We start from the raw sequence: 12398 nt of genomic DNA, 5'->3' as shown, positions 1-12398 counted from the left end.
GGTATTGATTTGCTTCTAAACGCCTAACATGTTCGAGCAGTAAGTTTCCAGTAGATGGCATTTTGTAGCTTCTGCAAATTTATACCGGGCTGAATTGCAAAGGAAATGCGCCAATAAAAGAGTTGAAAATTCTCTCTGACAGGAGCTGAAAACTTTTTTTTTGTTTGTTTTAATTTTCCATTTTTTGTTGTGGGCATCCTGTGTTTGTTCTGACTGGGAATCCCGGAGAGTCGAGGAGAATGTTAAAGCAGGAGCCGGCGCAGCCCGCGTGTCCGGCTCCGCGTCTCCCCGGCTACCGTTGCTACGATACGGCCAGGCAAGCGGATACCGGCTTCAAACCGGGCCCGGAGGCCGGTCGAGGGAATTACCGGCCGGGGTGCCGTGGGCGGGGGTTGGTTGCTGGGTTGAGCTGAGGATGGAGGGGGACGCGGACGAGCAGGTGACCCGGGGCCTGAGGCAGCAGTTCCAGACCCTGCAGGAGCAGCAGCAGAAAAGGCTGGAGAAGATACTGCAGGCCGGCAAGAAGCAGCAGGTCGCCAGGCAGGCCGCGCCGGACCAGCAGGATGATCTGAACCTGCAACTGGTGGCTGCCCAGCCGGCCGGCACCGACATCGCCAGCAGGTAACCACTTTCCGCACTCCCTGCTCCCCAGCGCCATCCTCTAATAGACAGATTAGGAGAATGGGCAAGAAAGTGCCAAATGAAATACAGTGCTGGAAAACGCATGATCATGCACTTTGGTGGAGGAAATAAATGTGCAATTATTTTTCAAATGGGGAGAAAATCCAAAAATACGAGATACAAAGGGACTTGGGAGACCTTGTGTAGAATAACCTAAAGGTTTACTTACAGGTGGAGTCGGTGGTGAGGAAAGCAAATGCAATGTTAGCATTCATTTCAAGAGGTCTTGAAAACAAACTCTGAGATGTGATGTCTTTATAAAGCACTGGTGAGGCCTCACCTTGAGTATTGTGAACAGTTTTGGCTTCTCATCTAAGATGTGATGGCATTGGAGAGAGTCCAGAGGAGGTTTGCAAGGATGATTCCGGGAACGAAAGGGTTATCATACTAGGAGCTTTTGATAGCTCTCTGGGTCTGTACCCGCTGTAATTTAGAAGGTTGAGAGGGGGGAATCTCATTGAAATCTTTTGAATGTTGAAAGGCATGGATGTGGAAAGGATGTTTCCCATGCTTGGGGAGTCTAGGACAAGAGGGCATATCCTCAGGATAGAGGGGTAACCATTTAAAACAGGTGCGGAGAAATTTCTTTTGCCAGAAGGTGGTAAACTTGTGGAATTTATTGCCACAGGCAGCTAGCTGTCATTAGGTCATTAGGTGTATCTAAGGCAGAGTTTGATAGGTTCTTGATTGGCCACAGCATCAAAGATTACGGGGAAAAGGCTGGAGAGTGCAGCTGAGAAGAGGGAGAAAAAGGATCAGCCATAATTGTAAGGCAGAGCAGACTTGATGGGCCAAATGTCCTAATTCTGCTCCTGTGTCTTATGGTCTTTATGGACTCCTGAGAAAGTAGAGGCACTGTTGTGCTTTGTTCGCAATTATATTCTTATGATGGGTCCAGGATAGATCCCCACTGAGATAGGGACACCCAGAAGTTTGAAATTACTGGCCCTCTCCACCCCTGATCGTCTGATGATTACTGGCTCATGGACCTCTGGTTTCCCTCTCCTGAAGTCTACTATCAGTTCCTTGGTCTTATTGACATTGAGTGAGAGGTTGTTTTTATTACACCATTCAGCCAAATTTTCAATCTCCTTGCTAAATGCTGAGTCATCGCCACCTTTGATACAACCAACAGCAGTGGTGTCATCAACAACCCTTATGTGGTGTTGGAGCTGTACTTATCTGGGTGTAAAGCGAGTAGAGCAGGGGGCTAAGTACTCATCCCTGCCGTGCTGCTGTGCCAGAAGATAAAACAGCAGACTTTGGCCATTTAGTCTATCGAGTCCGCTCTGCCATTCATCATGGCTGATCCATTTTCCCTATCAGCCCCATTCTCTTATGGGGGGGACTACTGCAGAGGACCAAAAGAAGCTGCAGGGGGTTGTAAATTTGGTCAGCTCCACCTTGGGTACTAATCTACAAAGTACCCAGGTCATCTTTAGAGAGCGATGTCTCAGAAAGGCAGTATCTATTTTTAAGGACCTCCAGCACCCAGGGCATGCCCTTTCCTCGCTGTTGCCATCAGGTACAGGAGGTACAGAAGCCTGAAGGCACACACTCAGTGAGTCAGGAACAGCTTCTTCCCCTCTGCCATCCAATTCTTAAATGGACATTGAATTCATGGACACTACCTCACTTTTTAAATATTTATTATTAATGTTTTTACACAATTTTTAATCTATTCAATATACATATACTGTAATTGATTTGCTTATTTATTATTATTTTTCTATATTATGTATTGCATTGAACAACTGCTGATGCTGCTGAGTTAACAAATTTCACAATACATACTGGTGATAATAAACCTGATTCTGATTCTTGCCTTCTCCCTGTGTCCTTTCATGCCCTGACTAATTAAGAATCTATCAACCTCTGCCTTAAATACAGGTATACCCAATGACTTGGCCTCCACAGCTGCCTGTGTCAATGAATACCACAGATTCACACTTTCTGGCTAAAGAAATTCCTCCTCATCTCAGTTCAAAGAGGATGCCACTCTATTCAGAGGCTGTCTTCTGGTCTTAGACTCCCCTACCTTAGGAAACATCCTTTCCATGTCCACTCTATCAAGGCCTTTCAACATTTAATAGGTTTCAATGAGGTCACCCCTCATTCTTCTGGATTCCAGTGAGTACAGGCCTAGAGCCATCAAACGCTCTTTATATGATAAGCCTTTCAATTTCAGAATCATTTTTGTGAACCTCCTTTGAACTCTCTCCAACGTCAGCGCATCCTTTCTTAGATAAGTGCACAAATCTGCTCATAATACTCCAAGTAATGCCTCACCAGTGCTTTATAAAGTTTCAACATTACATCTTTGCTTTTATATTCTAGTCCTGTTGAAATAAATGCTAACATTGTATTTGGCTTCCTCACCATTGATTCAACCTACAAACAACCTTTAGGGAATCCTGAACAAGGACTCCCAAGTCCCTTTGCACCTCAGAGTTTTGAATTCTCTCTCCATTTAGAAAATAGTCTACCCTTTTATATCTTCTACTAAAGTGAATGACCATACACTTCCTGACACTGTATTTCATCTGCCACTCCTTTGCCCAATCTCCTAATCTAAGTGCTTCTGTAGCCTCGTTACTTCCTCTTTGTCTCCTCTGCAAACTTTGCCACAAAGCCATCAATTCTGTCACCCAAGTCATTGATATATAATGTAAAAAGAAGTGATCCTAACACAGACCCCTGTGGAACACAACTACTTACTGGCAGCCAACCAGAAAAGGCTTCCTTTATTCCCACTCTTTGCCTCCCACTGTTTTATCCTTGCTAGTATACTTCCTTTAATACCATGGGCTCTTAACTTGAAAAGCAGCCTCATGTGTGGCACCTTGACGCCTTCTGAAAATCCAAGTACACAACATCAACTGAATCTCCTTTGTCTATCCTGCTTGTTATTTCAGCAAAGAACTTTAATAGATCTGTCAGGCTCGATTTTCCCTTGAGGAAACTATGCTGACTATAGCATATTTTATCTTTTCAAATCTTTTTATTATTATTATTCAAAAACAGCACAAGTACATCGAAGTAATAACACTTACAATGCCTCAAAAAAGAAGAAATTATCTTAAAAATTGAAAATTTTTGTGAATTAAAAAAAACCCTACTAAGTAAGAAAAGTGAGGGAAAAAAAATAAACCCATTGGGGGTACAACCCCGGAGCCACATGTCATACAAAAAGCTTCTAAAAATAAACATCAAACCACCAACAAGAAAAAAAGATATATCAAAAAAAAGATTTACGTTTAGATCATAGAGGAAATCTATCAGTTAACTGAAATGATAATAACGAGCAAATGAGCCCCATCTCTTCTCAAAATCAAATAAAGATTCAAAGGTTCGACTTCTAATTTTCTCCAAGCTAAGACACAGCATCACTTGAGAGAACCATCATGACAAAGTAGGAGCTGATATATCCTTCCATTTCAACAAGATGGCCCTCCTAGCTATCAATGTAACAAACACGTTGGTCAGACACAGAAATACCATGGATATTTTGAGGAATTATTCCAAAAAGCACAGTCAATTTATTAGGTTGTAAATTGATTCTGAATGCTTTAGAAATTGTCAAAAAGACTGACTTCCAAAACTGTTTTAATATAGAACATGACCAAAACATATGTGTCAGTGTAGCTATCTCGGTTTTACGTCTATCACAATACTTGTCAACATTAGGAATTATTTTAGAAAGTCTCTCCTTCGTCAAATGGTAACGATGTACAATTTAAAATTGAATCAGTGAATGACTAGCGCAGATCGAAGAAGAGTTAACCAGCTTCAGAATCCGTGTCCAATCCTCCCATGTAAAAGTCAAATTGAGTTCCTTCTCCCAATCCTGTTTAATCTTAAGTAAAGGATGCTTGTCCCATTGTAATAATAAGTTATAAATTCTTCCAATAGAACCTTTCAACGAGGGGTTCATATTCATAATAGTATCTAATAAGTCAGCCTCCAATATGTAAGGAAAATTACTTAAATATTTTTGTAAAAAAATGTCTAACTTGAAGATATTGTAAATAGTGTGAAAATGAGAGAATACTTACATCAATCTGCCTTCTTTAAATAAATCCAAAAAAGAATTAATACCTTTATTTTTCCAAAGTAAAATAATTGGATCACTCCAAGAAGGTTTAAAAAAGTAATTACAAGAAATTATACTACAAAGTTTAAATTTTTTAAGATTAAAAAAAACTGCAGAACTGGAGCCAGATTTGTAAAGAGTGCTTAACCGCAGGATATATATTAGCAACTTCAGCTAATTGTATTAGCAACTCCTAATTACGAAGTTAAATAAAACTGTTTCACAGCTCTCAGTTCCAGGTCTACCCAAATTGGCCAATCATTCCTATCACCCCAATATAACCAAAAGGACATATACCGCAAATTAACAGCCCAATAATACATACTTAGATTAGGCAATGTGAGACCTCTGTCCTTTTTCAACTTTTGCAAATGACATTTACCAATTCTTGGTCTTTTATTATTCCAAATAAAAGATAGAATAATAGAATCAATCCGATCAAAAAACTTCTTAGTCAAAAAAACAGGAATATTCTGAAATAGATATAAAAATTTTGGTAAAATCATCATTTTAACTACATGAATACGACCAACAAGTGACAATATAAGTGGGCTCCATCTACTAAATGAACACTTCATCAAGTCCACTGAAGGAGGAAAATTGGCTTTATAAAGATCCTTATGTTTTTTAGTAATTGTAACACCTAAATATCTAAAAGAATCTGTAACTTTAAAAGGAATATTATCATATATAGGAACAGATTCATTTAAAGGAAGTAATTCACTTTTACTAAAATTTATTTTATATCCTGAAAAGTCTCCAAATTTGTCAAATAATTTTAGCAAAGCAGGAATAGATTTTTCAAGCTTAGATAAATACCAATAAATCATCAGCGTAAAGAGAGATCTTGTGCATGGTCTCATTCACAAAAATCCCATGAATATTTTTGGCTTCACGAAGAGCAATAGCAAGGGATTCTAATATTAAGTTAAATAACAAAGGACTTAATGGGCAACCTTATCTTGTCCCCCGTGATAGCTGAAAAAAAGGAGACCTACAGTTATTAGTGACAACAGTAGCAATAGGAGCTTTATATATCATTTTAATCCAATTATTGAAATTAATACCAAAACCAAATTTTTCTAAAACATTAAATAAATATTTCCATTCGACTCGATCAAATGCTTTTTCAGCATCCAAAGATATAACGCATTGTTGAGTTTTAGAGGAAAGTGAATATATAATGTTAAGTAATCTCCAAACATTTGAAAAAGAATAACGACCCTTTATCAAGTCTGTTTGGTCTTTAAAAATAATTTTACCCAAAATACTCTCCAACTGATTGGCCATTATCTTTGAGAGAATCTTAGCATCAACATTCAATAATGAAGTAGGAGGTCTGTATGAGCACAATCAGTAGGATCTTTATCCTTTTTGAGAATTAAAGAAATAGAAGCTTCATAAAAAGTAGAGGGTAAATCACTTTTCACAAAAGAATCTTTAAACATCTCCAACATATATGGAGAAAGCAATTTTCCAATTTTTTATAAAATTCTACTGGATGACCATCAAGTCCTGGGGCCTTACCAGATTGCATTGAAAAAATAGCTTTATGAATTTTGGATTTGCTAATTTGGGTATCAAGAGTTTTTTGATCCTCAGCAGAAATTTTAGGAAAAGCAATCTTTCATAAAAAAGCATTCATTTCGGAAGAGTCTACTGGACATTGAGATTTATAAAGTTCAGTATAAAAATCTTGAAAAATCTTATTAATTCCTTCATATTCCCGAGCCAGGGTACCATCTGTTCTATGAATTTTCAAAATCTGTCCTTTGGCTCCAGCCGATTTTAATTGAGATGCAAGTAGTTTATTATTTTTATCTCCAAACGTATAAAATTGGCTCTTTAACTTAAGTAGATAACCTTCAATTGGATGAGTTAATAATAGGTTATATTGTGATTGAAGTTCCACCCTTTTTTAAACAAGTCAAGATTAGGGGAAGTCGCATAGAAATCTTTAATTTGTTTTGAAATTTTATCTAATTCTGCTTTAGTCTGTTTTTTAAGTTTAGCTGAATAAGAAATAATCTGACCACATAAAAATGCTTTGAATGTATCCCATATAATTAATTTAGACATACCTCCTATATCATTAAAAAGAAAAAATTATTTTCTTTCTTTTGGTAAAACTGATAAAGTCAGAGTTTTGCAATAAAATCTGAGACATGCGCCATGGTGGACGGCCAAAAATGACATCATCAAATTCAAAGGACAAACTCAAAGGTGCGTAATCAGATACAGCAATAGCGTCATATTCTGTTTTTAACATTAGGCAAAAAACACATTCCTATGATGGGTCCAGGATAGATCCCCACTGAGATAGTTTAAAATTACTGGCCCTACTGAAGCTATGCTGACTATAACGTATTTTATCATTTACCTCCAAGCACCCCGAAACCACATCCTTAACAATTCTCAACGTCTTCTCAACCACTGAGGTCAGGCTAGCTGGCCTATAATTTTCTTTCTTCTGCCTCTTTCCCTTCTTGAAGAGTGGAGTGACATTTGCAATTTTCCATTCCTCTGGAATATTGCCAGAATCGATTGATTCTTGAAAGATCATTACTAATGCTGCCACAGTCTCTTCAGCCTCCTCTTTCAAAAGCTTAGGCTGTACACCATCTGGTCCAGGTGACTTACCTACTTTCAGACCTTTCAGTTTCCCAAGAACGTTCTCTCTGGTAGTGGCAACTTCACACAGTTCTGTCCCCTGACACTCTCAAACTTCTGGCATACAGCTAGTATCTTCCACAGTGAAGACTGATGCAAAATATTTATTCAGTTCATCTGTCATTTCCTTGTCTCCCATTACTACCTCTCCAGCACCATTTTCCAGCAGTCTGATATCCACTCTCATCTCTCTTTTATACTTCATGTATCTGGAAAAACTTTTGGTATCCTCTTTAGTATCATAAGCTAGATTGCTTTTGTATTCCATCTTTTCCTTCTTAATTACTTTTTAGTTGCCTTCTGTTAGTTTTTAAAAGCTTCCCACTAATGTTAGCTCTATTATATGGCCTCTTTTTGGCTTTTATGTTTACTTTGACTTCTCTTGTTAGCCATGGATATGTCATTTTTCCTTTTGACTACCACTTCCTCTTTGGGGTGCGTATATCCTGTGCCTTCCGAATTGCTTCCAGAAATTTCTGCCAGTGTTCTTTACCCATCTATTTTGGGTAACTCCTTTCTTAAGCTTCTGCAGTCCCCTTCACATCACTGGAATGCTGATACTTCTGACTTTAGCTTCTCCTCGAGTTTCAAGGTGAATTGGTCCATGTTATGATCACTTTCCCCTAAGGCTTCCTTTACATTAGCTCCTCTAATCAATTCCGGTTTGTTGCCTAGTGGGCTCAACTGTGAGCTGCTCTACAAATCCGTCTCATAGGCATTCTAGAAATGCTCGCTCCCGAGTCCAGCACCAACCTGATTTTCCCAATCCCCCATGACTATTGTGAATTTGCTCTTTTGGCATGCATTTTCTATCTCCTATTGTAATTTGTAGACCACATCCTTACCACCATTTGGGGAATCTGTATATAGCTCCCATCAGAGGCTTTTTGCCCTTGCAGTTCCTTAGCTCTACCCAATACCTTCCAACCCTATGCCACTTCTTTCTAATAATTTGATTCCATTTTTTATCAATAGAGCCACACCACCTCCTCTGCCTACCTGCCTGTCCTTTCGGTACAATGTGCATCCTTGGACATTAAACTCCCAGGTAGTAATCTTTCAGCCACAATTCAGTGATGCCCACAACGTCAAATATATGCCAATCTGTAAATGTGCTGCAAGCTCATCTCCCTTACTCCGTATACTGCACACATTCAAATACAACACCTTTGTTAATTTTGTCCACCTTTTCCTTTGCAATTCATCCTGTTGCCTGCAATTTTGCCCTGTTTTCATCATCTCCTTGTTAGGAGGCTCACTACACACTGCCTCTATTTGTAACCAACTACCTAATCCTCAGCATTATCGCTACAGTTACCATCCCCCTGTAAAATTAGTTTAAACTCTCCCAAACAGCTGTAGTCAACCTGCGCATAGTTATATTGGACCCCTCGGGTTCAGGTGTAACCTAACTCTTTGGTACAGGTTGTACTTTGCCCAAGGAGATTTAATGATCCATAAATCTGAAACCCCTTCCCCCTGCACCAGTTCCTCTGCCACACATCCACCTGCCAAATCATCCTATTCTTTCCTTCACTGGCACAGGCAGCAGGCCAGAGATTACTACCCCAGGAGTTCCTGTTTTTCAGCTTTCTACCTAGCTCCCTGCAGGACCTCCTTACCTTTTCTACCTATGTCGTTGGTGCCAACATGTACCAAGACTTCTGGTTGCTCACCCTCCCCCTTTAGAATGCCATGGTCCTGATCTGAGACATCCTGCCCCTGGCACCTGGGAGGCAACGTACCTTCAAGGTGTTTCTATTGCACCCACAGTATCTCATTTCTGTTCCTCTGACTCTGGAATCTCCCATCACCACTGCAGTCCTCCTCACCTCTCTTTCTTTTCTGAGCCACAGCACCAGACCCGGTCACTGTGGATCCCCCTGGTAGGTCAACCCCCTTAACAGTATCTAAAGCTGTAGTACATTTATTATTGAGGGCAACAGCCACAGGTGTACACTGCACTGGCCGTGCATTTCCCTTCCTTCTCCTGACAGTCACCCAGTTACCTGTGTCCAGCAACCCAAGGCTGACAAACAAGCTGGATGAACTCAGCAGGTCGGGCAGCATCCATTGAAACGAGCAGTCAACGTTTCGGGCCGAGACCCTTTGTCAGGACCGAAGAAGGAGGGGACAGAGGCCCTATAAAGAAGGTGGGGGAAGGGTGGAAGATGCCAGGTGAAAAACCAACTACAGTGTACTTTGTGTAACCTAAGGGTGACTACCTTCTTGTAGCTCCTATCTTTCACTTCCTCAGTCTCCCATATGCTGAAGATCATCGAGCTGCAGCTCCATTTTCTTAATACTTTCTGTGAGGAACTGCAGCTCAGTGCACCTGGTGCCAATGTGTTTTATCTGGGAAACTGGAGGTCTTCCAGAATTCCCACATTTCCCTCTCTCTTTCCTTCTGACCCCTGACCGCTCCTTCCACCTGATCCCCCTCCCTTTGTCTCCATCTTCTCAATATCTGCTTTCTTCACCCTTTGATCTCTGTTCTCCATTTCTTCCATCCCTTCCTTCCACCTGCAAGTTTTGCCCCAGATCAAGAATACAAGGAGGCAAAGGAAGTTACCAAATCACACCATTCAACATTTTATATTCTTTTACCCATCTTCATAAAAAAGTGGTCTTTTTCACAGGGTAGGGGTGTCTAAAACCAGAGTGTGTAGACTTGAAGAAGGAGGGGAAGGATTTAAAGGGGAAATTGAGGACTATGTTTTTCACACGGAGGTTGGGGAGGGTGGTGGGTGTATGGAATAAGCTGTCAGAGGAAGTGTTTGAAGCAGAGAAAATTGCAACGTTTCAAAGATATTTTGGCAGGTACATGGATAGGCAAGGTGTAGAGGGATAAATCACAAAGATGGGAAAATCTGCAGATGCTGGAAATCTAAAGCAACACACACAAATGCTGGAGAAACACAGCAGGCCAGGCAGCATCTGTGCAAAAGAGTAAAAGTTGATGTTTTGAGCCAAGAACCTTCATCAGGATTATAAGGTGTTGCTCATCCACCCTGAGGATGGCCTCATCTTGGCACAAGAGGAGGCCGTGGATTGACGCGTCAGAGTGGGAATGGGAATGGGAGTTAACATGATTGGCCACCAATAAGTCCCACTTGTGGCAGATGGTGCGGAGGTGCTCAACGAAGCAGTCCACCAATTTACAATTGGTCTCACCAGTGTAGAAGGAGGCCACATCAGCAGCACCGAACACAGTAAACGACCCCAGCAGGTTCACAGGTGAAGTGTTACCTCAGCAGAAAGGACTGTTTGGGGCCCTGAATGGAGGTGAGGGAGGAGATGTGTGAGCTGTTGTCGCCCCTAGGCTGCTTATAGGGATGTGTCTAGAGGGAGATTAGTGAGGAGGGATGACTGGACAAGGGAACCACTGAGGGAGCGATTCCTGTTGGGGTGGGAGGTAAAGATATGTTTACTTCTTTGCCCATTCTCCTAATCTGTCCAAGTCCTTCTGCAGACTCTCTTGCTTCCTCAACATTCCATCGCCCTCCACCTGTCCGTGTCATTCGCAGATCTGGCCACAGTGTGAATTCCATCCTCCAGCTCATTAACATATAAGGTGAAAAGTACCCCTGTGGAACACCACCAGTCACCTGCAGTCAACCAGAAAAGACCCCCTTTATTCCTGCTCTTCGCCTTCTGCCAGTCAGTCAATCTTGTGTCCATGAATGGGAGGATGTGAGAAGTTGCTGGACATGATAATTACAGATAAGGGATCAGTAATTTAAAATTACAGTTTTCATTTTGTCCTTTTCGCAGATGTGGGGAAGAACCATAGGGTGAATTCCTAAATAAGCCAAAGCTCCACAGAGAAATATAGACAGGGTGTAACAATGCACAATGCTGCCAGCACCCAGTAGCTGAGTTGGCATCAACAGAAAGGTGCCAGAAGAAAGCCAGCAATATAATGAAGTAATATAATCCACTCTGTTAATGGACTGTTTGTGCCACTCTCATCAGGAAAGAGAGTAAGCAACGTCCACGTCAGGATTACCAGTTGCTTTCCTGAAAACAATTCCCCAAGCCGTAAGGCTGATCAACGCCTCCACCATTAATCTACTCCCCCACCACTACTTTATCATTTCCTGTTAGAGTCACCTTATGTACAGACACTCCTGTACCTAGCCCTACTTTATGTACATACAATCAGTCTATACATATGAGCTAATCTTGTATTTATATTTCTGTGTTCTTTATGCTTCGTGTGTTTTCTATGCTGCATTGGATCAGAGTAACAATAATTTGTTCTTCATTACAGTTGTGTACACGAATGACAATAAACAGTCTTGAATAATTTTGAATTGAATCTGTGGAAATGAACAAGGTTGTTGTTTGATTATGGCTGTCAGTGTGGTTTTGAGATGACAGAGGGTCGTTTCCTGTACAATCGTTGTTTTCTGTGTTTTGTGGTAAACATGGTGTGAATCACTGAATTTTTTTTAGCTTGTTGGAAAATGAGAATGAACAGCTGCAGGAACAGATCCTGGAACTGCGGAATGAGAACGGCCGGCTCTACAAACTGCTCAGTGAGAGGGATTTCGAAATCAAATACCTGAAGAGAAAAAGGGAGGAAGATCGGCTTGCCCTGGCAGGTAAATAGGGTGCCAGTTAAGTAGATTGTCTCGTGCATAAGTACATGTACACGTAGGTGCAGTGGAAATCTTATTTGCAGCAGCATCACAGGCACAGTGCTTCACATAAGCAGCATTCACAAGCAAAACATAAACTAAACATGTCAGCTACTACAAGAATGAGCACAATTAGTTAATACAAGGGGTGATTGATAAGTTTGTGGCCTAAGTTAGACGGCGTCGATTTTAGAAAACCTAGCACATTTGTTTTTCAACATAGTCCCCTCCTACATTTACACACATAATCCAGCGGTCGTGGAGCATACAGATCTTGGACTTCCAGAAAGTCTCCACAGCAGGGGTGATTG

The 12398-nt window shown here is 40.9% G+C and overlaps 1 protein-coding gene across 1 annotated transcript in view; it reads left to right on the top strand.

Moving 5' to 3' along the window:
- The first annotated feature begins 315 nt into the window (after window positions 1-315).
- ccdc13 (coiled-coil domain containing 13) overlaps window positions 316-12398 on the top strand; it is an 81263-nt gene continuing 69180 nt past the window's right edge. The window contains exons 1-2 of the mRNA XM_059971756.1: window positions 316-621; window positions 11903-12051. Of these exons, the coding sequence (XP_059827739.1) occupies window positions 416-621; window positions 11903-12051 (355 nt within the window). The 5' untranslated portion in view covers window positions 316-415. The remainder of the gene's footprint in view (window positions 622-11902; window positions 12052-12398) is intronic.

This window comes from Hypanus sabinus, chromosome 6 (assembly GCF_030144855.1).
Source record: "Hypanus sabinus isolate sHypSab1 chromosome 6, sHypSab1.hap1, whole genome shotgun sequence".
NCBI lineage: Eukaryota > Metazoa > Chordata > Chondrichthyes > Myliobatiformes > Dasyatidae > Hypanus > Hypanus sabinus.
The sequence above is the reverse complement of the archived record's forward strand: the minus strand, read 5'-3'. Positions and strand labels throughout refer to the sequence as shown.